At 35.8% G+C, this 27,923-nt stretch overlaps 1 protein-coding gene across 4 annotated transcripts in view; it reads right to left on the bottom strand.

The window, feature by feature from the left end:
- LOC131530854 (lisH domain-containing protein ARMC9) overlaps nt 1-27,923 on the bottom strand; it is a 51,749-nt gene that overhangs the window by 10,650 nt on the left and 13,176 nt on the right. For all 4 annotated transcript variants that reach the window (XM_058761337.1, XM_058761336.1, XM_058761339.1 and 1 more), the window contains 15 exons: nt 26,841-26,875; nt 25,798-25,909; nt 25,407-25,499; nt 24,392-24,482; nt 22,831-22,954; nt 22,100-22,239; nt 21,831-21,907; nt 20,913-20,987; nt 19,342-19,432; nt 18,845-18,906; nt 18,614-18,712; nt 13,703-13,812; nt 10,303-10,439; nt 6,616-6,724; nt 4,424-4,605 (listed from right to left, as the gene is read on the bottom strand). In XM_058761337.1, the coding sequence (XP_058617320.1) occupies nt 4,424-4,605; nt 6,616-6,724; nt 10,303-10,439; nt 13,703-13,812; nt 18,614-18,712; nt 18,845-18,906; nt 19,342-19,432; nt 20,913-20,987; nt 21,831-21,907; nt 22,100-22,239; nt 22,831-22,954; nt 24,392-24,482; nt 25,407-25,499; nt 25,798-25,909; nt 26,841-26,875 (1,537 nt within the window). The remainder of the gene's footprint in view (nt 1-4,423; nt 4,606-6,615; nt 6,725-10,302; nt 10,440-13,702; nt 13,813-18,613; nt 18,713-18,844; nt 18,907-19,341; nt 19,433-20,912; nt 20,988-21,830; nt 21,908-22,099; nt 22,240-22,830; nt 22,955-24,391; nt 24,483-25,406; nt 25,500-25,797; nt 25,910-26,840; nt 26,876-27,923) is intronic.

Below are 27,923 nucleotides of genomic sequence, written 5' to 3' on the forward strand. Positions count from 1 at the left end.
AATTCTATTTTGAACGAATGCTGCTCTTTATAACTTTGTATTCATCAAAGGATCAAAGAAAAAAGTATCACAGGTTCCAAAAAAACAATATGAAGCAGCACAACAGTTTCAACACTCATAATAAATCAGCATATTAGAATGATTTCTGAAGGATCATGTGACACTGAAAACTGGAGTAATGATGCTGAAAATTCAGCGCTGCGTCACAGAAATAAATTCTATTTTAAAGTATAGTAAAATAGGAAACAAATATTAGAAACTGCAATAAGATTTCACAATATTACTGTTTTTTTCTGTATTTTTGATCGAATAAATACAGCCTTGATGAGCAGAAGAGACTCCCTTAAAAAACATAAACAATCTTACTGTTCCCAAACCTTTGAACGGCAGTGTACGTTGCATACGTTGTTTACATATGTGATTTTTCTCATCTACCATAGTGATGTAATGTCTTTTAAATTATTTAAGGCGGCTTTTTACATAATAATGGAATTTATGGCAATTACTCATGTCATTTCATGTAATTAATTTTGATCTCAAATATAAGCCATGCATATTTTTGGTGAGATTCATCCCTCTAGAAGTGACTGGGTAATAATGTTCAACAGCCATGTTTTCAGTGGTCTTGACTGATTAGATTGTGGTCTGAACAGACACACTAGCTGCACTTTCCTGTTTGTAACATTACGATCAGTGAGATAGAAAAGATGTAGCACTTAACAGGAAGTAAACATAATATGGAGCCTTGACTATGTGTGCATTAGAGAGGAAAATTGATTTTCCAGTAATGCATCTGTAAAGTTCAGTAGCGGGCAGGAAGGAGTAACACCAAACACAACACAGACAAGACTAACTCCATCTGATTTGTGAGACAGAAAGGCCAGAAAGACAAGACAGACCTCACAGTTGACTGATAAAAAATTCATTATTAGAGACAGTGAGAAAGAAATGGTGAAAGAAGATAGAATGAAGAAGAGAGAAACAAAGAACATGTGATCAAATCAATGAATGAATGTACACTCTGCTTCCACTGTCTGATCATAATATTGACTGTCATTGAAAACAGTAAATGTTGACATTGTAAATGTGAAGAGGTAATGAATGTTTTAAGTTACTTCAACCATCAAATGCACAGGAACACTACTGCTAAAATTCAGTTTACAAACAAACAAACAAAAAAAAATTAATTAATTAAATAATAAAAAAAACATTAGCAACCACACAGCCATGCCCAAGCAACCACCTTCAACACTCTAGCAACTACTCTGAGTAACTTAGCAACGAGCAAGAACATCTTAGCAACCACCCAGAAGACCCTATCAAACACTCTGAACACCCCAACAACAACCCATAACACCTTAGCAACCAACCAAAACACTGTAACAACAACCCCGGACACCCAGGTAACCATTAAGAACGCTCTATAAATTACCTGCCACTTTACACCTTAGAAATCAAGAACACCTTAGCAGCCTCCCACAACACCATGTCAGTCACCCTGAATGTCCTATCAACCACCTAGGAACAAACAAATCACCCTACCAACCACCCAGAACCCCTGTCAATCACTCAGAGCGTCCTAGCCACCACCCAAAACACTGTAACAACTTAACAAGAACCCAGAACACTCTAACCACTTATCAACATCCCAGAATACCATATTAATCACACAGAACACCCTAGCAACACATTAAACACACTATCAATCACCGGTACACCCTAACTACCCAGAACACCATAGCAACCACCCAGAAAAATCTAGCAACCACACAAACCCTGTAGCAGAATACCTAAAATACCATAGCAACTACCTAAAAAGAACACGGAACAGCCTATCGATCGCCCAGGGCACCCTAAAGGCCCCGATATACTTCAAAAGAGTTTGAAAAGGCTGAGCGACGGTATACTGTTTTTGAACATTCCAACACCCCTGCGCTGCTGGAGGCGGGGTGTAGATTAATGTAAACGTGTTGTGACGCTCGCGCGTATGCCCTAAAGATGACAATGACGGTGTATCTAGGTCTTTTATTAAACTGGATAAATTATCACACGTTTTTATATTTTGTGGTGTCATGATTTGATAAAAAAACAAAGGTTTATTATTGTATGTTCTTTTGGCATTTCATTCATACCTTATTGAAAGAACAACAGCAGCAGCAGCAGTATGGTGTAACATTTATTTGAAACGCATATTTGGTACTTGCTACCTTATATCTTTACTCAATTTCCTGTTTTCCCAAAAACACCTAAAACATTCCAGAATACCCTAACTGCCCTAGCAACACCCCAAATACCCTAGCAACCACCATAATGCTCTAACAAACATTCCAGAACACCTTAGCAATTACCGAAAAACTGTAACAACCACCTAGCAACAGCCCAGATCCTAGCAACCACATATAAACAACTGAGAATGCCCTAGCAACCACCCAGAAGACTAATAACAATTAGTACACACTAGGTTCAGAGGAAAACACATATATGTTCCTCATTTGCAAGTCACTTTGGTTGAAAGTGTCTGGTGAATTAATAAATGTATTTATGTACAAATTATGGTAATTCCACAGAAGAGAACCCAAATCTGATTAGAATTAAATGATCACTTATATTATTTGGGTTATAGCTGTCTAAGTGTAACTTGTTAAACCAAGTATCCTTCACTTTCATCAGCTAATTGAAACGAACCGTTAATGCATATGTTAAGACGTCTTAGAATCTCCAAGACACACTATGGTTTGACGTCACGACACACTCAGCTGTCCTGCAGCTGTTCTTCATACTGCTTGACATCTGTTCCAATAAAAACAAGACCAAACGACTGAAAGAGAGAGTCAACAAATAAAGACACATTAAAGTGTTCCCTTATCTCAAGTCCAACATCTTCATATTTGCATTCATAGTCTTTTTTTTCATAAATATTATCACCATTGACTGTCTTAAAGCCTTTAAGATTACATTACCATTTATAAAAATCCACTTTACTCTATTATTTAATTTAGTCATCACTTAATGTAAAATAATCTGAGCCTAAACTGTTAACTTTTGTAACCCAAGCTTTTCCGTGTGGAATCCAATACTCTGGGAACACTGGTCGACCTAAACTACAAGATTTCCATTAACTGGTTCCTTTCATTGCTCAAATGTGATTTATATGGAACTCAAATACAAGCACAAGGAGCAATATATTTTTTGAAGAACATAAGACACAAACAATCCCTCACAAGAAAAAAACAAAAAGACAGGTTTTGGCTGTCAGACAAATTGATACTATATGGGCATGTAAAAATACACCAACTTTTGTATGGTGCTCATTACCGGCAGGGTTGAACTTCATATTTCCTCTTGCATATTTCCTCTCTGTAAATACAATTCTGTGTAAATGTACAACAAAAAATACTGTATTGTTAAAATGTTTAAATAGTATTAAAATGCAAAAATAAATGACTAAAAACTAAATTTTTTAACAAAAAAAAAAAAGAAGGAAAAAAAGGGTGTTTTAATATACTAGCTCAGTGAATCAAAATTGAACAGAACAACTAGTGTAGTCTGATTCCTGAAGTAATGAATCTTATAATTTGGTTCTTTTTAGTTGAATCAAATGCATACATTGCAATAGTGTTGCTAAGTCCTCGGTTATCGGGCTACTTTTATACCATTGTCGCAGGTTGTTTTTTTAAGTCCGCAGGTTGAAGCGAAATACCCCTCCCTCCTGCTAAACAATTTTGACTTGAGGTGGAACCCCCGGAAGGAGGTTTTGATAGCCATTTCCCCCAGGAATGTGATTGGGCTAGTTTGGAATACCAGTTGGGTTGGTTTTGTTAAGCAGACTTGGCAACCCAGCACTGAAACTTGTGTCGGTTGCGGTTGAAGCCCTGATGCCACATGCATTATTTTAACGATCTCCTTGCTATGTTTCTGGACCTTGATCGTGTAAGGATCCTTGCTGTCTATGGGAGGGTCAGAGAGCGCTCGGATTCCGTCAAAAATATCTTAATTTGTGTTCTGAAGATGAACGAAGGTCTTATGGGTTTGGAACGACATGAGGGTCAGTAATTAATGACAGAATTTTCATTTTTGGGTGAAGTATCCCTTTAAGGACATACAGAGTAATGTGAACCGGAACTGTTAGCGACAGTCTTTAACCGTAGTAAAATCACGGTAAGGAATGGCCTGTCATGGTGTATAAGAGTCCACAATTATGACACACAACATATGGTACACATGAGAATAAAAGTATATAACCAAGGCGTGTTTACTTTAACTGTACACATACAAAATGTCAATCAACCATCAAATTTCAATTTTGCGAGGTTAGTCTTCAAACATGGGTGGGATTGGTGTGTAATCCCATAGATAAGATAAATACATACAAGTTTAGTTTGAGAGAGTTAGTTTTGATGGGAAAGTCGAGTGAAATACTCACTCTGTTGACTGGGCCGCCCGCCGGAGCCCCCTGACGAACCGGGCCTGCTGCTGCTCTGCTGGGGCTCGCTGTTCGAGAACTGGGGGGCCAGGGGGGGCAGACGAGACCTGCCAGCACTGCCTGCGTCACTGTCAGGGGTGCGAGGAATCTTAGGCCGGCTTGCAAAGCCCACGTTCTGGCCACTAGAAAGGAATGAACGAATGAATGATACCTAGTTTACATTTAAACTTTGCCTTTGTCCAGTGCTGCTCAGAGTGACTAGCAGACACATTAGCAGACTAGCTTTTCAATCAAATATATCTAGTTGAGGAATTTACAGACATTTTATTGTAACACACACAATATATACAGTGTATGTGTGTGTGTGTGGATATATATATATATATTAATAAGAATAGGGTTCTTAAGACTCTTTTGTGTATAAAGTTTAGCTAAAAATATAGAAATGGCATTTTAGCTTAATAAAGCTAAACATTAACTTGACAATTTACACAAGTTAAACTATTTCAGCAACTCAAAATATATTTCAACAACATACAGAGTGTAAAAAAAAGAAAAAGAAAAAGACTTATTTTACTGATCGTGTGTGGAAATGTTTTCAAAGAATGAAAAAAAATGTCTTAGTACACATTTAAACTTGAGATACAAGGACATCTATCGTTGTTCTGTCTCATCCGTTTCTTTTTTGACTTTGAAACAATGGGCCAGGACAATGAAAGCCTGTTATCAGCACTGAAAAGAATATTAAAAATAATACTAGCAGAATCTAGCAATTTTGAGTTTATTTTTCACAATTCTGAGGGGGAAATTCACAGAATTGTGAAAAATAAACTCAGAATTGCTAGATTTTAACTCAACCTTTTCTCCCTGAATTCTGAGTTTACATCCCACACTTTTTTTTTTTTAATCTTGAAATTCAGACTTTTTCTTGCAATTGCAATCGCTAGTTTATGTGTCATAATTCTAACTTTTCAGAATATGCATTGGTGAAGCATTGGCATGTTTGTTTCCATATTCGTGTTTGTTCCTATCCTGTTATAGTGCACCTTGTGGCAATTTTGAGAATGCAACACGTACTTACATTTCATTATGAATTACATTCTAATATTTTTGAATGCAATAATACAGAAAACATACCACAATTATATTTAGCATGCATAGTTACGGGCTGTTCACACAAAATGCGTATTTCTATTTAAAAACACAAAATCCAGGGCAGTGCAATGAAAAAAAAAAAAGATAGAGACATTTTCAAAAAATTTGAGCACCATGTTTTTAGAATGTCGTGCCAATACACTATAAAAGATCAGGTCAAATGCATCTGTCTAGCACATATGAACACAGAAAAACAATGGAAATGTGCAGTGGAATGCAAAAACGCGTAAAAACATTGTGTGTGAACAGCCCCTAACTATGCATGCTCAATGTGTCAATCTGTTATGTTTTTACATGTTTTTGTAAAGACATAACAAAATGATACTGAGCATACATAGTGTCTCAAGCACAACACATTCTAAATACTTGGTGCTCAAACTATGAATTACGCCAGACAAAAGACACAGGCACAGTGATCAAACACATTCATCTAGCACACGTTTCCATAGAAAAACAATGGAAATGGAAAAATGTTTTCGGTGTGAACGTCCCCTTAGACAAGTTTATGTTGTTATATTTACATGTCTCTGACCTTACAAAATAAATGAGACAATGAAGAATTCAGCTTATACGCTCAATTTGGCAGTTTTTCTGCTGAATGCGGTTAAAATTGAAGCTTTATACAAGAAAATGCAATGCACGTGTGTTCACAGGGCTATTACATCCACAGGTCTCCAGGAGTCAGGTTGGACAGGGATTTAGGAAGGAAGGGAACTGAATCAGCCCATTGTTTAGCAGTTGTTTAATTCTCATGAAAAAGTCTGTCCTGTGGCACTCAAGGTTCGATGCCTCGCTCCCACCCCTAAATTCCTCTGGTCTCTCTCCAGCTTGCTGCCTTCCAGAGCCAAGTTACAGCCTGTGACACACTTGATAACACTGGATCTTGAGGGCCTTTACATTTTAGATATGTCTTGCCACAGTGAGCATGGAATGTCGCACCCGGATCCTTAAACCTCTTGGTAACGTAACTCAGCTGTGGAAGATCCCGAGATGGGTAATGTTGGGCTAAAAATACACGGAATGTGCCGCAAACCCACCTGTACGAGTGGCCGTTGTTGTTGTTCAGGCCTGGTGGAGGTACATGTCTTTCTGGGGACCCCATGAGCCCTGATTCCACAGAGGAACGCCAGCATTCCGAATCGGTTGCTGATTGGAGAAAGATCAAAAGATGTCACACACACACACACACACACACACACACACCCACACACACCCACCCCTACCTACCTCACGCGCGGCTGACATCATTAACACACACACGCCACAGTGAAGGACCTGAGAGCTGTTCACTTTACAAGGAAATGCAAAGTGGTCTAGGAAAGATGTGCTATATGGTTACTGTTCATACGGAAATTAAATAAGATTAGCTAATAACAGAGAAAATCAATGATAAATAAGTGAAACAGTTGCCCCATAATTTTGATGATACAATATTATGGCTAAGACACATGCTAAACACGTGCAAAAAGAGGAAAGTCATTTTAAAGAGACTGAGGAGTTTTGCAAAGCTAATACTTAATTCTAATTCTTAATAATATGTTTTTTTTTTTTAATTGCACACTATTTTCAGTCTTTGTAACTGTAAACAGCTTTGAACATGGCTCATCCAATCAGACTATAGAAGCAGAACTATCCATTATGTAAGGGATAATCAACGGCTAGCTGTGCATTAAACGATTTGAATGCACGACGTGGAGGCGAAGAACCACCCGACGCGCAGCGGAGTCTGAATCCCATATTTGTACTTCCTGCATTGACCACGTTTGCCAAGTTCAACCATTCAACCCTGTTACCAAAGTCATTAAAATGATCAAACATTCAGCCCTGTTACCAAAGTCATGAAAACAATTGAACATTCAGCCCTGTTGCCAAAATCAGTAAAACGATCGAACATTCAATCCTGTTACCAAAGTCATTAAAATGATCAAACATTCAGCTCTGTTACCAAAGTCATGAAAACAATTGAACATTCAGCCCTGTTGCCAAAATCAGTAAAACGATCGAACATTCAATCCTGTTACCAAAGTCATTAAAATGATCAAACATTCAGCTCTGTTACCAAAGTAAGTAAAACGATCACACATTTAGCCGTTACCAAAACGCATGTGAAAATACCACATTTAATAATGTTTTTACTCCAAACTAACGTCAGCTGAGTGTTTGAAATAAGGCACACAACATATATTATAAGCAGTGATAAAGGCTATGTTGATTAACATTGCATTATATATATATTTTATTATAATGAAAATTATAATCATAAGAACTTAGATAAACCATATATTGTCGTAGTTGTGTGTTTATTAGTCACATTGAATCAATGAAAGCCAAGTTAAATCTTCTGTTTATTCAGCTGCAGCGATTTGGCGTATTTGGCGTTTCTGCGCGAGAGTGCCCTCTGGCCTTCAGATGGAGATTTACTGCTGATCACAGAACTGCACTTAACTGAAAGATACGCATGACAATCGCAGCTTCTGTCTAATCGCGATTTCATTCCTATTTATCGTGTAGCCCTATACCCAAAGTCATTGAAACGATCAAACGTTCAACCTTTACCAAAGTTATTAAAATAATTAAATATTTAGCCCTGTTACTAAAGTCATTAAAACGATCAAACATTCAACCCCGTTACCAAAGTCATTAAAACGATCACATATTTAGCCCTCTTACCAAAGTTATTAAAACAATCAAACATTTAGCCCTGTTACCAAAGTCATTAAAATGATTACATATTTAGCCCTGATGCCAAAGTCATTAACCAATTAACCAAAGGTTTTAAAACATCACAGATTCAATCATGTTATCAGTCATTTAAATTATAAGTCATTTAAATGATCAAACATACAAACCCATTACCAAAGTCATTAAAAACAACTTTCAGCTTTGTTTCTAAAATTAAAGATCAAATACCCAGCCATTACCAAAATTATTAAAGCAATCAAACATTCATCTGTTACCAAAATGTATAAAAATCACTAAACATTTAACCAATACCAAAATGATCAAGATTACCAAAGTCATCAAAATAATATAATTTTCCCCTTAATTTACACGGGAATTTTAATTATATCAACAGTCCTGCTTGAATATTTGAGCTAATTTTATTTGTTACATTTTATTTATTATTTACTATTTACTATTTACTTTTTTCAATTATCCACATAATAGTTTTAAACTCTATTTAGATGTCCCAAGTTTACATAACAGGGCTGAAAAAAAAAAATGCACATCTGATACTAATTAAAAAGAAAAGAAAATAGCTTGAGGCAAACAAACTAAATTTTCTACCTATGCACATGATTACCTATGTTTCAGAGAATACAATTATGAAACATGACAAACTATGGACGACTAAAGCACTTCATATCTGGCTTTGTCTGATATCGTGCTTGGATGGTAGCATTCTCAGACAAACCCTCGCCTGCAGGCACTGAAAACCACATGAAAGTGATTTCATCAGGCAGTGCATTTGGAACGGAAGTTAGAGGACCATGAAAGCACAGTCCAGGCTAAAGGCCTCGGAAATTGAATCATTTCAGAGAAACATTGAATATTTATTAAAGATGCAACTGTGATCTCATCTTTATGAGGGGTTACACAACAATGACATCGGACCATAGGATACAGGGCTCTAGACTCATTCTTCCCACTGGTTGCTCTTTTGCGACTAACTTTCTCAGTTGGTCGCACGAGCACATAATTTGGTCGCATTTGTTTTTTTTGCTACAACATTTGATTAATTAATGCATGCTGACAAACTTTTATCATAGTTTATAGTTATATGGTAACGAAAGTGTTCAACATTCAACCGTTTTTCATCAGTATTATTTGTGATTTAAATTTTGTGAACAGGAATTCCTCTTCGTGCACTTTCACTTTCAAATTCGCAATCTTGGTGTCAATGTTTTACAAGAAAAGATAATTGTCTGTTTTGCTTATATCTATACACCTTTCACTTTTTAAGACTAAAACAAAAGATGGATTCATTGTTATTCTTAATTAAAAAGCACAACAACAATAAAACAGTAGGCTACAATGACAAACTAGCTTACATAGCCTAACCTTTATTAACTAAAAAGAAAAAGACGATGCATAGCATAGGACATATCACATGCTGTATTATATACCAACTAATAAATTACAGAATGTTTAGCAAACACTGAGGAATCAAATAAACAATAAAAAAAAAATTAAGGAAAGCCTCCATAGCGTAACGTGAGGTAAACAGCAAAGATAACAAGCTTTTCAAAACGAAAACAAAAAGAAAAGTAAAACTAAACTGGCTGTTGCATGTTTTTTTCCACAAGAATACCAAGATGTTCACCGTCTCTGGTTTAAGAAGCGGTCTTTCATTTTAATTTGAAAACCACTTCCTCCGATGTGCTCCGTCCGTGGAGACTCTACACCTGAAGTGCTCGCACTGAAAGCGCCTCTCTTCACGTCATCAGTGAAATCTGACTCCTGCTACAATGTGTCGTGGCTCTGCAGCGCGCGCTGTATGAAGCAGATGCTTTGGAGCAGCGCAGGCCATGCACTCGCACAAGTGCGACCACGTCAAATTTTTACTCGCACATTCTCAAAAAATGGTCGAAGTCTAGAGCCCTGGGATATAAAATAACATTACAAAAAGCCTAACTTTTGAGCTGGATGAAAAAGGATGTAGCCTAAATAAGACATGATAGAGTACATATTTAAATATTTGTCAGTCGACAGCGCACACATACCTAATGTTTGGTGGATGGATTCCGCAGTGCTGGCGCGGCTGCCGGTGCGAGTAGGTGGGCGGGAACTAAAGCGAGAATGGGTGGGGCTATCGTCACTTCTCAGTCGGGTAACAGCGTAAACTCCATCACCACCAGCTCTGCACAGGCAAATACACATAAACACATGTACAAATGCACATTACCATGTCCAACACGCTCAAAGTGTTTTAACTAAATTGATGAAATGCTGAAAATTCAAAGTTAGGAAATTCAGAAATAACCAATTGTCTGCAGTAGTTCCCATTACTATTCCATACGCTTCAGTAGAAACAATGAGGATATATACAATTGTGGATGGAGTCTTGCATATCCTGCTTGCACATTAACACTATTTGACTTAAGGGCAGAACTATTGACTTCTCCACAGATAGACAAATTTGCACTTCCGCTGTGGGCAAGAATCACTATATCTTGTATAATCATCTCAAATTAAGATGCCTCCAATGACAACACCTCAATTATTAAACAATAAGTGGTTACTAAAACAACAAGGAATCAAACTAATACACTTGCATTTATTAAAAGTAACACGGCACGCCAATGAACCATATCTGGGTATGAGTAAATTTCATATGAATTCTGTCCAAGAGAGGAAGATTTCTGAATGATTCTAATATTAATATGCAAGATGGTTTTAAGCTCCAAGTCACATGAAAATTTTTTTGGTTGATTTAATAGATTCCTACGGAGCCCCTTAAGGGACATGGGGGTGGGAAAAATTCGGGGTGGAAGTAAAAAATTTTTACAAAATTTTTGCGTTCTCTCGCAAAACTTTTGTGTTCCCTCGAGAAACTTTGCATTCCCTCACAAAACTTTTGCGTTCTCTCACAAAGATATTTGCGTTCCCTCACAAAACCTTTGCGTTCTCTCACAAAGATTCACTATATTGCCAAAAGTATTGAGACGCCCCCTTCTTTAGAACAGAAAAAGCACTTCCAAAACTGTGGCAACAAAGATGGAAACATAATTCATGTATTTAAAAATTGTATTTCCATCTCTGTTGCAACAGTTTTGGAAGTGTCTAAAATGACTGTACCCATATGTACAAGTCATTGGTGTTTGGTAAAGAGTTTTTGGCTCAAGATCTGCATTTAAAGTCACACCAGAGGTGTTCAGCTTGGATTAGGACTTGGCTTTCTGCAGACCAGTCAAGTTCTTCCACACTGACTAAATCAATCATTTCTTTTTGAACCTTGCCTTATACACAGAGACATTGTCATGTTAGAATAGAAAAGGGTCCTGTCCAAACTGTTGCTTTAAAATTAGAAGCACACAATTCCCTAGAATATCATTATATGCTTAAACATTAAGATGTATACTGATGGAAATTACTAAAGTAGTCAAACCTGTTCATTTGCGTTCTCTTGCAAAACCAGTTGAGTTCAGACAAAGTCTTCCAGTTTACTTTACATCTTGTATGTTCACAATGGAGTGGTTCATAGAGTTTTATTTTGAACTTGGTCTCAATAAAGAAATAGCCTACAGTCAGTGCTTAGTTCAAGGCACGGTTTTGGGACATTCTAAAACGCTTAATGTGGCTTAATGTTTTATTTTCGACCAAATTCGATAATAATAAATGCTGATAAAATTATTAGGCTAATATTAATAACCTTATTAATAATATTACTATTAAAAAGCAGAATAGCCCAGAATATGAACGCAATGCCCTGCATGTTAAGCTTTTTCTCCCCCACAGAAAACGCTTAAGGTAGGCTAATGAATGAAGACGGTGATTTAAAAATACCAAATCCAGTTTATATTATGCACAGCTCAGAACGGAACGCGCAGTATTTTCTCCCCTGCAGACAATAAAAAAAAATTATAAATAAACCTCTTAGCACATTGCTTTTAGTGTAAAGTTTTAATAAAATATAAAACTTAAGCTTTTTATCACTTTTTAATTTTTTTTTTATATATATTAAGCCACCACAGTAAGTGCACTTTTCTATGGGGGAGAAAATGCTTAACATGCAGGGCATTGCGTTCATATTCTGGGCTATTCTGCTTTTTAATAGTAATATTATTAATAAGGTTATTAATATCAGCCTAATAATTTTATTAGTATTTATTATTATCGAATTTGGTCCTCCAATGTCACTGTTTTAAAACATTAACCCAGCTAACAAAATTACATGACTGTTATGTTGTGTGTTAGCAGGGAAGCCACATTAAGCGTTTTAGAATGTCCCAAAACCGTGCCTTGAACTATAACCACTGACTGTATTTCTTTATACCTGAGTCCAAGTTCAAAATAAAACTTTATGAACCGCTCCATTGTGAACATATACGAGCTGTATGAACCTTTAATTAGCCTACCTTAAGCGTTTTCTATGGGGGAGAAAAAGCTTAACGTGCAGAGCGTTGCATTCATATTCTAATAATATTATTAAAGCTACGAAACATGTTACCTATTTCCGATGCAGAAAAGCTAATTCATGCATTCATGACCTCTAGACTGGACTATTGTAATGCACTGCTAGCTGGTTCTCCTGCATCTTCAATAAACAAGCTACAGGTAGTCCAAAATGCAGCTGCTAGAGTCCTTACCAGGTCAAGAAAATATGATCATATTACCCCAATTTTACAGTCTCTGCACTGGCTACCTATCAAGTTCAGTATCAGTCACAAAATATTATTACTTGCCTATAAGGCCCTACATGGTTTATCTCCTGCGTACCTAACTAGTCTTCTACCACGCTACAAACCAACCCGCTCCCTAAGGTCGCAAAACTCTGGACTTTTGGTAGTACCTAGGATAGCAAAGTCCACTAAAGGAGGTAGAGCTTTCTCACATTTGGCTCCCAAACTCTGGAATAGCCTTCCTGATAACGTTCGGGGTTCAGACACTCTCTGTTTAAATCTAGATTAAAGACACATCTCTTTAGCCAAGCATTCACATAATGCATCATATAATCTTGTACTGCAGTTATATCTGATCAAACGCACATTTTTTAGCTTGGGTTGAACAAATAATTTTTGCTTGGATGGAACAGCAGCTACGCTAATTATGTCTCTATTTATTTCTCTGTTTCATCCCGTGGTAACTAGGAATTACAGAAGCTTCAGTCTGGATCCAACCCTTAAATGATCTGAGATGACCAAACATCTGAGAAGAGATGATGCCAACCCCTCAGAGGTTGCCAAATTTTGCCATAAGTTAAATACATTAAGTTTCTACAATATATAAATATATTGTAGAAACTTAATTTCCTGTAAAGCTGCTTTGCAACAATTTGTATTGTAAAAAGCACTATACAAATAAACTTGAATTGAATTGAATTGAAAAAAGCATAAGATTGTTTCTAAAATAGCACCAAATATTCCTCCTGATGTGAACAGGCATTCAGAAAGAGGTTCTTACATGGTGTTTTTGTGGGAACTGGGCGTAACGGGCCGCTGGAGAGGCTCGTCTATGCTGCGAGATGATGGAGGGTATGATCTTCTCTTCATCTTCACCATGTTGGTCATTATCTACAAAGCATCATAGAGATACTTAGCATCTGATCGTCCAGCATCGCAAACAAATCAACATACATAACAGTTTCTCTATGGTTCATAAAGAAATCATTCTTTTGAACTGTTTTTTTTTTTTGGTAGACTTGTTAAACCAGTTCACGAAATCGGACTGAACCATCTGAAACAGTTCACAGGGTGAGCAGTACAGATCTAAAAGTTAATCAATCAAACGAAAGTTAATCAAACTCCCTTTCAGATGCCTGACAGTCACTCCGACTCGAACCAAAATACCGGCGTATATGATCTTATGATGCTGGTTTTTGCAAACTCATTCAGCGCTCCAGTTCCTCCAACAGTCACTGAACTGAGGAAACAGTTCAACTCGAACCGAAGACTGATGAGCCACTAATATGCATATGTGTGAACCGAACACTTGAATAAAAGGGCAAAATCAAAGTTTTTATGGTTTCTCATTGTTTAAAAGCTGATTTAGAATAAGAAGTTTATTCACTTTTTATGCTTTAGATGCACCTACATTCCACATTATTATTGGGCGCTTTAATAATACAATTGCGTATACGTTACGTCATTGCATGATTACTTAAATTAATTGGTTATACAAACCAGTTTATTGAAACAATTTGTCCGAAAGAACCAATTAGTGGAAAAGAATCAGATCTCTGTTTGACTAAAGCTCTGAATTACTGGTAATAATGTTTTAAATAATGTTCAGTTTCATGCACAGACCAATCGTTTTGCTTCACTGTTAAAAATGTATTGTAATTTTACAAGAAATTCCTGCCAACTAATTGCTGTGAATTGTGCCGTTAAATCACAGTAATTTACTGACATAAATTTACAGTTAATTTACAGCTCTTCATTTTTACAGTATGTTACTGTTATACTACCACGGAAATGAACTCTGCTCCAATTGCTTCAAACAGTTCGAGTTTAAAATACTAGTATTCATTCGGTGTTAGTAATGTGAACTTATTTCATTTGAGTCCACTAAGAAGAAATATTTCATAGTATAAAACTACAAACACTTTAAATAACTAAAAACATGTCTTTAACTCAAATTGCAGTTCATCATCAGCTATAGCACACATGCATGTGTTGAAGAACTCAACAAAAAGATCATCGCCGCTAGGCAACTGCACAGTTACTGCCTTTAAATAAAGCAGCAGGACATCAGTGTTTGTGGCTCATCATTGACTGAAGCACAGGCTCTACTCTCCAGCACAATGGTGACCCACAAAACTACATTAAACTAACAGATCTCTCTTGTGCAAAAAACACATTAATACAGTTCAGTTAAATATTTACTCTCCTTATCAGTTCATGACTTTGCATAACTGTGTTCTGTGGACCTTCACTAATATTTCAGTAAAAATTACTTTTTTCCTTTGGTTAATCTGACTGTTAAGTTTTACAGTAAATTACGGTTACTTCCTTGAATTAACAGGAATTTACTGGCAACCGTGTTGCCAGTAAATTCCTTTTTTCTACAGTTTTTTTTGCCGTGAATTAATTACAGTTTATTGCTGTTAAATTACATTTCATGCTGTTTTTTCATCTTACATCTTTAACCCTATAAGCCCCAGAGCAAAATCCATAGTTTTAAATGAAAACTTATAATGTGTGCACACTACAGAGTGTTAAAGTAACACTGAAGTTAGTGAGATAATTCTGTGATTAATTAAGTGATTATTGAGCATTAATGATGAACACCTGCTATTAACAAGCAGAATCACTGAAGAAAGAGAAATACAAGAACTACAAATGACGTCAACCACAGCCTTAGATGAAATAAACTGAAATAAAGACATTAAATCTTTCAAGAGCTGATCAAACAACTCCTAAAACAGCATTACCAGCTTTACACATTACTAACCAGACTGATGCTATTTCTGTCAGACGTTCACAGAAAAAAATAAGTTTTTTTTTTTTTTAACTACCATGATGGAGATCAGTGTTTGCTTTAGTTGGGCTCTTGAACCTTGACTTTTTAACATGAACTTTTCTTTGGCTGTTGTAAGCATGTCTTTTAAAGCACATTTGTTATGCCAAAAAAGAGCAAAGGCAAAATCTGCAATATTGTTAATTATGTTTTGCTAATGATATAACCATCATTACAAAAAACTACATTCACTGTTTTTTTTTCCAGTATATCTTCTCTTACCAAAGTGATGTTGTAATAACACACTAGAGCAAAAGAATGAGCAGGCTGTTATGCAAGATTGATAAAAACACACATCAAGAATCAGCGTATGAACCTCAACAATGGTGACAATCAACCAAAATAAATAAACAGATCAACTCTGAACTTCACAAAACCCGCTACCATAACTCAACATAAAAAGGAATGCAAAAATAAAAGCACATAGAAAGAATTAGAGAAAATAAACAAAGCAATTCCAAGAGGGTCCTCGTACCTCGGTGCTCGGGCCCTAATAAGTGGACGATTCAGGGACATAATTTATTCCTGCAATGCATGCTGCGAGTCATGGATGAGTTTTGTACTGTGCTGGTACCCAGCATGCATTGTAGCATTAAGCTTTTGACTCACCATTGTTGAGATTCATATGCTGATTCTTGATGTCTGTGTGTGTCTAAATGATGCCGTAGTACTAAAGGTTTTGTGCATAAGATGCTTTACAAACAATTCTTCATAATAGTTTGTTATTTTGCAGTATCATATATTGTAAATAACATGAAACTAATAAGAAACCACAACACACCATTAAAGATTAGCCACTGAATGCGGTCAGAGAAGCAGGCCGCTTCATGATGACTACAATCCATATAACCCAAAAACATTTACTTACAATTTTTCTTGGCTTTTTTTGCTTATAAGTTTGCTTACAGTTACATCAGCCAGAAAAAAATCTAGCATTAAAAAGTCAAGGGTCAAGAGTCCAACCAAAGCAACACTGATCACCATAATGGTGAGGTCAAACAAAACATTTTCAATAAAGCATATAAATGTCTATTAATTCCCAAGTAATTTTGTAGATATATGACAGCAATAAAGTCAAACTGTAATGTGTTTTTCATTTTATTTCAGTTGATTTTATCTAAGGCTGTGGCTGTTTGTCAGTTGTAGTTTCATTTCTTGCTCTTTTCTTCAGTGATTCTGCTTGTTAAGAGCAGCTGTTCATCACTGGCTGAAATCACTCATTAGTTTTCATTCTGTCTGTCAGGTGGACTATATTGGTAAACTCATGTAGGGAATAGTGAATGAGGGTGTAGGGTGTGATTTGAAGCACAGCCTCTGAGTGTCGAATCTGAGCGCTGTTACTTCAAGGACTGCAGAAGGCTACTTTCTCGAAAACAACAAATTTTTACCCAGAATGCATTGTTTTTTTTTACTCTTGTAATGAAAAAACAGGATGTTACTGTCAGAATATGGCCATTTTTTAACAGCAATTTTTAACTGTTCATAACACCTCAATATCTTGTCAGTAGCCATGGGTATTAATTATGTGTTGCCTGTATATGCCTTTTTGACTCTCAAATTTGACTCTGCTTTTTATGAATCAACAAGGACCACAGTTTCAGGCTAAAAATCTCTGTTCTAATGAAGAGAAAAAAGTAAATACATCTTGGATGACCTGAGGGTGAGTAAATGAAATTTACTTTGAAAAGTCATCTTATATTAAAGGGGTCATATGATGCGATTTCAAGTATTCCTTTCTCTTTGGAGTGTTACAAGTTGTTTGTGCATAGATAAGATCCCTGAAGTTGCAAAGACTGAAGTCTTAAAACCCAAAGAGATATTCTTTATAAAAGTTAAAAATCGACCACGCCCCCTAAAACGGCTCATTCAAACACACTCCCAAATGTTTACGTCACGGTGTGGGGAGATTTGCAAAACACCGCCCAAATGTATATGCAATGAAAGAAGGCGGGACTTTTATTCTCGCTGTAGTATTGTTGCTGCCGCCAGCGCCATGTCCTGGAGACGCTGTGTTTCGTTGTGAAAGCAAAACTACTCTGTTTGGGCTTCCAAAAAAGGACACAACTAGAAATCAGTGGTTAAGTTGTATTTACAACACTGTTCCAGAACAGTTCAACCCAAATATTAGAGTGTGTGCAGCACATTTTACGGAGGACTATTTCCTGAACCTGGGAGAGTAGCCTGCCAGCTGTGCTCAAAGACTGTTTCTATGAAGTGGGGCAAGGACAGTCTGGGGCTTCTGACTCACAGCCTGTATGTTTTCATATTTAAAGAATTTGCCACTGACTATTCAAACACGAGTTTTGAGCTGTGTAGAGTAGTGCTTGTTGTTTACCATGTCTGTATTTGTGATCACAAATACAGACATGGTAATGTTAGTAAATAGACAGTATAAGTCATTATAATCAGTAATTATGTCCCCACTGGATGCAACAAATGCCTCGTTAGTGGGTTTTATTGTTTTTGTGTAGTCGTGCCAGGATACGGCATCACAATACGGTAAGGGGCGTAACATTTCCGTCACACGCATGAGGTATTCAGCCAATCACAACGCACTGGATAGTTGGCCAATCACAGCACGCCTCACTTCTCAGAACGATGAGCTTTGTAAAAATCGGCGCTTTTCAGAAAGGCGGGGCAAAGAGGTGCAACAATAATGTACAGCATGTGGAAAATAATGTGTTTTTTGAACCTTAAACCGCATAAACATATTGCATTACACAAAATAATGTTCTTTTTAGCAACGTCATATGACCCCTTTAACCATTTACATGTTTTAACCTACAATACTCTTGTATGTGAAGTTCTGGACCAGTTTCTCTCGTCATATAAATATACTGTAGAGTGATGGTTTACCCCGAGATACTCTGTTGTCAGCAAAGATTCTCCGCTAAGTTCTTTTGGCTGAGGCTGCAGGACTTCCTCTTTATCTAGGTCTGCCTCCATAACATCTTCCTGTTAACAAGATCAAACAATAAAATCAAAGGACTGAGTGGTAAACTGCCAATAAAACTTTCACAGTTTATGTGAAATCAGAACTCGTGTTAAGCAATACATTTCTTAGAAGACAAAATCAAAGTGAGTTACCTCGTCATCATCGTCGTCATCCTCTTCATCATCCGACTCAGGTTCATGTTCAGGGATGTCCGCTGTATATGTTAGAATCATAAATGAATATAAAAGAATTAGTGAAACAATGATGGAAATAAACCTTGGAATGCAGCAGCTAAATTTTTGAAGAATATCCTGGCAACTCTTTGTAATTCAGTGAACTTGAATTGTGAAAAAATCATTAAAAAAACGCATTATAAAAAAAGTCAAATGATTCACTCAATTCCATGTCATACTGACCAATGATTTATGATACTTTTATGGAGCGTTCTGTTCCTTTTGAACCTGATAACTTGGTTCTTCAGTTCAGTTTAAATTTACTGAAAAAGGTGACCAGGATATTGTTCAAAAAAAGGATTTTTCATGTTCCACAGAAGAACAAAGTTATATTGGTTCAATAGGGTGATGACTGATTAATTATTTATTTATTTTTAATTTTTAGGTGAACAATTTTTTAATGCTTTTTTTCTTACCCGAATTAAGCTGTTTGATGATGAATTCAATCTGTCTGTTGAGTTCAGGATTTTCTTCTTTACTGTAACAGCGTAAGATCTCCTCCATACTCTAAATGCAACAACAAAATACTCACATTTTCTGAATTCTGTCATTGTAGCTATGGAGCATAACAGTGACTCACAGCCTTGTTACTTGCAGGATTTTTCTTGTTTATTTTCTCCATAGAGATTAAAAAAAAATGCAAGAAACAAACTCGGAGCAGAATCACAACATTTGAACTTTGATTTGAATATCTGTATGTAAGGGATAATCAACGGCTAGCCGTGCATTAAAGGATTTTAATGCACGACGTGGAGGCAAAGAACCGCCCGACGTGAAGCACGGCTAGCCGTTGATTATCCCGCTTATTCCATGGTCATTTGCCAAGTTATAGACAAGTTAAAACTTGCATTGTTCTTTGCAAAATCCCAGAGGAAACACTAAACTACCCGTAATCCTTAAGTAAAATCATAAAAGTCAGTCAAACAAAAACTACACCCTTATTATATAAACCTGTTATATATTTATTTATTCCATGATCTGCCTGAATACTGGATTCTGATTGGCTGGCAGGTATGCAGTATAACCGTTTAATGCACAGGTAGTTCCAAGTCAGTTTAATCACCGTTCTATATTAATGTGCTGCTTTAATTGATGCACATTAATCAACACACATTACTGCACACACACACACACACACACATACATATAGAGAGAGAGGGTCAGGGATCGCAGATTGTGCTGCACACACATATAAACTTGTTGTCAACGCTTCCCCGCGTTTTTTATTTCTAAAATAAAAGATAGATACTAGATCGCTACATTATATTCCCCAGCAACGAGGTGATAAGATTGCTGTTTTTGAAGTAACGTTAATTGTTCGTAGAGAGAGACGCGCAGATGCAGCAAGGAGGTACACACAACTATCATCTCTCTCTCTCTCGATCGATCGATAATTAATTGAAATACATGCTATAATTCATTCAAATAAATGTAGTCTTACCACACTATTTCATTTCTGTGTCTGATTTGAAACTGGCAGAATGCTAGCGCTAAAGAGACTTAACTGACGAAAATAACCGTAATTTTTACAAATATTGCGCTGCAAAGAGCAATATAGTTTTAACTTGTATATAACTTGGCAAATGACCATGGAATAAGCGGGATAATCAACGGCTAGTGTCGGGCGGTTCTTTGCCTCCACGTCGTGCATTAAAATCCTTTGATGCACAGCTAGCCATTGATTATCCCTTACATATAACAGGTTTATATAATAAGGGTGTAGTTTTTGTTTGACTGACTTTTCTGATTTTACTTAAGGATTATGGGTAGTTTTGTGTTTCCTCTGGGATTTTAAAACAAACTATTAAACCATTTTTTTGTTTCTGCGATGCAACCTTCTCATTTGTTGCATCATACATCACTGTTTAACTTTGAAAGGTTTGACTGTTATCACAAATGCAATGAATGAGATTTTTCTTACTCAGTGGAGTCAAAGCAATAATCTTGATATTATGCACCTGTGAATGAACCGTGATTAAACACATACCATCTGTTTGGCTTCCTCTTGTATCTCTGGCATGGACAGGATGCTGTATAATGCTCCATTTACATAGTACCGAATCTATATTTGCATACATGAACACAAACATGCAATGAACATTTGAAACTTCAGCATCTCAGACACTTTCATCCACTTCCAGCCAAAAAAAAAAAAAAAACTTTATTCAACAATTCGTCACTTCTGCGTCACCCTGGCGCCATTTTGGAGAGTATCACATACTTAAACAATGTATGCTGTTCTGTGTCTGTTCTGTGATACTCTCCAAAATCGCGCCAGGGTGACGCAGAGGTGACGAATTGTTGAGTAAAGTCTGTATTTTTTTTCTTTTGCACACAAAAAGTATTCTCGTAGCTTTGTAAAATTACGGTTGAACCCCTGATGTCACATGGATTATTTTACCGATGTCCTTGCTACGTTTCTGAGCCTTGATCGTGTTAGGACACTTGCTGTCTATGGGAGGGTCAGACAGCTCACAGGATGCATAAAAAAAAAAAATCTTTAATTTGTGTTCCAAAGATGAACAGAGGTCTTACAGGTTTGGAACGACATGAGGATGAGTAATTAATGACAGAATTTTCATTTTTGGGTGAACTAACCTGAACTAACCTGAGCTGAACTAACCTGAGGTGCTGAGCAAGTTCAGTAGGAAATATAATAGTGTAGGCTTGATTCTCTATTTCAAACATTTCAAAAAGGGAGTGAAATCGTCAAGGTACATTTGCAAGACAAACATTTAAAATCCAACATTGACAAAAGCGTTCTTATTTGAGAAACGTCTGACGTAAAAAAGCCTAAGCGAATTGACGCCTTCAGGTATTCACTGATTAGGAAGGCAGTGAACAAACTCAAATAACACACCTTGTTTGTGCATATACTTTAGCACTTGAGCAATTACTGATTTACCTCATGGTTCTCATGTCCCAGGAGCTCTGTCAGGACTTTCAGGACATGCTTGGCCTCCTCTGCACATTTCTTCTTTCCTGAAACATGAGATTTACTACAGTAAACACTGTGCTGATTATAGTATATTTCTCTGATTACTTTAGCAAATCAAATAAAGAGGGCATATTAAGTAAACAAAGGATGATGACCAACAATGCAATTGTTTAAACATACCTTTATTTCTTTGATAGGTATTGATTAATAGATCATTGTGGAGGTGTATCTTTTACCTTGAGTGCGCAGGCAGAGGTTCATGAGGAGGGAGATGGCGTATTCAAGCGTGTAGTCGGACAGACAGTCGGAGTCGTGGAGCTCTTTGACCAACCAGCCAATCAGACCGTCTTTGATCATAGCTGACTGCTGCGCTCGCCTGCACACAGCAGAAAATATACAAACACCAGGTGCTTTTTAAGGTATTCTGCTGGAACTGCTTTAGCTAATTTGGAGTTCCCAGTCAAAACTGTTTCAATTTCTTGCTGTTATCAAATCTTGGATTCAGTCTTTTTGTCATCTTGTTCACTTTCAATTAGCACAAGTTCTGTATTTCTTTTTGGAACTGATTGATCATATTGTTTAGTGATCTGAGCTTACACACCTTATACAACAGTTTTTGAGTGAAAAATGCGAATTTGAGTGAATTTCGGCAATATTCGCTCATAAACTGAGGTGCATAAGCTCAGATCTAGGATCAACCAGTTCCAAAAAATAATACTTGAAAGAGAAATTGATTAAAATAAATAAATAAATGAATAAATTTACAAAAACAAACCTCAGCCATAAACCTACTTGGTAGCTGTATTGTTTTCTTTTTTATTGTTTTTTTGTTGTTCGTATAACATTTTAAAATGTTTGCTTTTTTTACATTTTATTTTTTATTTTTATTATCATTACAATTCTGTTGGTGCAGCTGATACAACACATGATTACAGTGTGTGTTTACATTTATTAACAAACGGCATACCTGAGGCTGAGTTTCTGCAGCGCTGCAAGCACGTTTTCTCGAGTTACAGACTCTTTCTCTTCGGTCCTCAGAGAATCAAGCAGAAACCTCAGTAAAGAGGGTATCTGAGACAGGTACATGCGTCCTGGGTGTGCAACAGTGCATGAGATGACAATAAACATGTTTCAGAACTAAAGACAGAGATGTATACAATGAAAATGTAGTGAAAATTCAGCTCCAAAAATTTTGAGAACTGAAAACCAGAAATGAATAAAATTTTGCTCAAAACCGTCAATTAATCAGTTTGGGCCATGGTCAAAAAATATATCTGCCAAACAAAACAAAAAAAAAGTGTGCAAAAAAAAAAGTCAGCAAAAATTCTACTAAAATGTAACAGAACAAAACGTCTGCTGTCAACAGTGACATCAACAAGATGAATGTAGTGTAGCGATCAGCGCAACAAATCCATGTGATCCAATAGGAACTCGTGGGGAAATATATCGCCTTTAGGGGAAATTTCTGATTGTGTTGATTCCTACTGAATTTACATGAATTAACCTATTTACAACAGTGATTATAGTGCCACCTAGAGCATTGGAGTGATGTCTGTGTATAATTAGTACAAAGGATTAATCGCATCCAAAATAAAAGTTTTTGTTTACATAATATATGTGTGTGTACTGTGTATATTTATTATGTATATATAAATGCACACACATGCATGAATATATTTCAGAAAAATTAATTATGTTTATATTTTAAATATATTTATATATAAATTTTATGAATATAAATATATACATGTAAATATTTTTGAAATATATATTGCATGTGTGTGTATTTATATATATTACATTACACACACATATATTATGTAAACAAAAACTTTTATTTTGGATGCGATTATTCGCGATTAATCGTTAGACAGCACTATGTATGATTAGCGGAAGTAATTTGGAACCATCCTGCCAAGTTTGTTTACAGTCCCTGACACACCAAAAAGGTAATTTTAGCGGAAATTCCTGCAAAATTTTACACGCAAAAAAAGCTCCATTGTCTACTGTGGATAGTGTAGCGAACATAACGATCAATGCACTGAATGTAGTGGACCAATCAACGCAACCAATCCGCATGACCAACTTGAACTTGAAATTGCATGAATACCTAATTGAAATAAATAGATTTAGCCTGCAAAAATTCACAGAACAACAATAAATGTAACCACACCTTAAATTTAAAAAGTAGGTTTTTCATAAAATGGCAAATGCTCCCAAAAATTGAGGTGGAAATATAAATCCACATTCACAATTGATTCAGGGTCAGAATTTGAATTCTAGCCTTACAAAAAAAAAAAAAAAAAGAGAGTTTTTGCGCATTATAGCATCACCTAGAGCATCGGAGGGATGTGAGTTTATGATCAATGAGTTGGATTTGGGACCTGCTAAGATTTTATTTATTTTTTATTTATTTCTCTGACACACAAACTGATTTGAAGGTAGAAAAATAAGAAAACTGAAACAAACAAAACAAGACGTCTCTGCTTGGAGCGAAGACATTTTTGTGAGGAATCATTTTCACTTACCATCACACAAAGAGGCAAAGGCATTAATGAGTCGTGCCATATACTGTCTGACAATCTCATTTTTGGATTTCATCAGATAAAGAACAGTTTTCTGTAAAGTAAACAAAACCGGTTAGACAAAAACTGACTCAGCTGTTTTTTTTTTTTCTTGCTTTTTCATATGGCTTTTGGTCCAATTAGTTGTTCTTTAACGTGAAAAGGACTATTTTGTCTGCCAACCAAGTTTATTCTGGATTTTAGTAACGTGAGATATTGTCATTCATCCTGAACAAAGACTGAAAGGTGAGCTAAAAGCATGTATGCTATTATCTGACTCGATTGCCCTAAAGAACTTGCTGACAACGACTGGAAATTATGAGTCGAGATGTCACATTATCTGCTCAAACCTGATCATCCACATTTATCTTCTTCCTAAATACCAGAGACAGACTGATGGTAAACACATTTTAGAAACGAAGTAGGTCACAGACAGCACAAATTATTTTAAGCGTTTTAATTGTTGTTTAGTGTAAGTGCACTCATTGTGAACTGTAAAACAAAAATGTATCAAAATCTGGATAGAAATGCAATTTAAATATACTGGAATTACATAAAGGGTCCATTTTCAAAACAGTTTATGAATTTGCATACTATAATAAAATATCCTACAGTATATTCTTTAAAAATCCACCAATCATTGAGTCCGTGTGGAGAATGGGCTAAAATTGTTTATGTTTTTATGTTTATTTATTCAGGCCGGCCAGCAGCTTGACCTCTTCGCATAAAAGACAGACAGATTTTAGTGTCGATAAGCATAACAAAATTGAAAGCTTTACATAATTGTATAGATGCAGCAGACAAGTGTTGGAAACAATGTGTCAAGATAGCTAAAAACCATGTCCTGCAAGGTCACATCAGTGCCTTGATATATAATATGTTTAATATAAAGCTATTTTAAATCTGTAAAATTATTTTGAGCACACTTTTTTATATTAATACATACATATAATTTCCCAATTAGGGTTTTGTAATGTACCTGTTTGGAACTGTAGCACTCCAGAAGATCATTGCTGATGAAGGCTTGTAAAACCGTGTCCCTTTGCTCACCATAAAGAGATCTGGTTAACCTCTGGGAAATTACGAGAAATTGTAATGCAATGTGAAAACAAATTTGTGTCTCAATTTGTATTCTAAAGGGCAGAAAGTTCCTCAAAGATGGAGATAAAACAACAAAATATCTCCAACAAACTCTTAAGTTTAACGGAATCAGAACTGAATTTTGACCATGTCGTTTTCAGCATGTTTGACCAATATTACCAGTGATTCTTGACTTAGAAAACACCCCTAATTGTAGTGATATTGTGTCAGGTGAAACAATGGGATACATCAGTGATGCTTTTAGTTTACTAACGGTAATTCTGAGTTACCCAGCGCAAGGCTTGAAGCAGCAAAGCCTTCAGTCGATCTGATCCATTCACTAGGTCTTTTTTTAGTTTCTCGTAGTCAAGGGAAGGCAACAGCGGCACGTCTTTGGGCCTCCTGAGAGCAGGAAATGGAAGGATGATGAATCAGCACATGAAATCTGGCTCTTCAGGTTACTGATTGGAATCTTTCCAACTCTGGGAACATCACATGTTTCTATAATCTGGTTTTATTGCATTTATAGAATTACTTTTGAATGATATGCCAAGTAAAAGGTGCTAAAGTTGACAAGCTGCTTAAGATATTCATTAAATACTTTTACAAAATTTATAACACAAATTACAGTTTATAACACAAATTGCAACTAACTTTACTGTTATTACTAGAGTAAGTACGAATAAAGTGTTACAAAGACACTTTTTGTTCAGGTGTCTTCAGATATTTTTTCAGATTTAAATACATTTTAAATATTAATGGTTATAAAAGCAAGACACTGTAAATATATATGGGATGTAAAAAAGGCTAGACATCCTGATTTTTTATTTTTCCCCCACACAATGTAAATAAATAGCCTTATAACATATTAAGCGGTCCTTGGTATTAAAAAATAAATTAAAATAAATAAATAAATGTGAAAATCCCTTATCTACATCAAGTTACCAAATGTTTAGCAGACATGCTGCAGTCAAACGATTAATCGCAATTAATCGCATCCAAAATACAAGTTTTTGTTCACATAATATGTGTGTGTACTGTGTATATTTATTATGTATAAATACACACACATACAGTATATGTTTAGAAGATATTTACATGTATATATTTATATTCCTATATGTTATATTATATATAAATATATTTAATATATAAACATAACATATTTTTCTTAAATATATACATGCATGTGTTTGTATTTATATATACATAATAAATATACACAGTACACACATAAATATTATGTAAACAAAAACTTGTATTTTGGATGGGATTAATCGCGATTAATCGTTTGACAGCACTATTTTTATTATCTTTTAAACACAAAACTTACTGAGGTGCGACTGATGCCCGCAACATTGAGGATGCCTGAATGGGGGAAAAAAAAAAAAACACAAACAAACAAAAAATAAACAAGTAATTGGAATCTGATGATACATTGGCTTGCAAATAAAAATAAAATGTTAGTAAACTTTTAGATGGTTATTCTACAGTATGTGAGTATTCAGGTTGTTGCAGTAATTATCTAGCATGCGTTCTATAACGGTTGCGAGCTCATGCAGTACGGTGGGGTTACGTGTATGTACATGCGATGAATGACTTGAAACAAATGAATAACATGGTCTCAAAGCAGGGAGGTTGGAGGAGGGGGTTAGTGAGAGAAATTCCCCACGCTCATTATTGCGCTGCACCTGCGGGATCTAATTTCCAACTGAGCCAAAGAGTGCGGCAAATTCTGGCATCTCAAAGATGCAATTAGAAGCCGTTCTTCGGGGAGGGTTACACCGAAACCCACAAGGAGGCGGATCGTGTGAGCTCAAACTCAGGTGGTTCCGCATTATTTGGAGTGTGAGGAATGGTGATATATTAGTGTGCGGGTATGTTACGTGAGGCCGAATTTCCTTTTCCCGTCAAATATAAACATCCTTCTTTGAAGGGCTGTGTGAGTCATGCTAGTTTAACTTCAAACTATTTGAGGAAAAGTTCTGGATAGATGAAGTTATGCATATAAACATTCTGAACTTTGGTAAATCTTAAGTGTTTGCTCTGATTATTTGCACTTCGTCTGCGTATGTGGATTTCACAATGACAAGGGTTTGAACGTAATGAGTGTATCCTGGTCCAGAGAAGGATTATATGGTTTACATGTATGTCAAAACTAAGAGTTGATTCATTGTCATTTTTTTTTTAAATAAATAAAACAATTATTAAATTATTATTTTATTTATTTATTTATTTTTTATTAATGAAAGTAAAAAAAAAAAAAAGTTATTTCACTTTTGCTTATTATTATTATAAATATATCTAAATTTAAGAATCATAATTATATTAAATGTTTTTGAAAGCCCTCTCTTCTGCTCACCAAGGCTGATATTTTACAATATTACTTTTTTCTATATTTTTGATCCATTCATTT

Source organism: Onychostoma macrolepis, chromosome 22, assembly GCF_012432095.1.
Source record: "Onychostoma macrolepis isolate SWU-2019 chromosome 22, ASM1243209v1, whole genome shotgun sequence".
NCBI classification, from domain to species: Eukaryota; Metazoa; Chordata; class Actinopteri; order Cypriniformes; family Cyprinidae; genus Onychostoma; species Onychostoma macrolepis.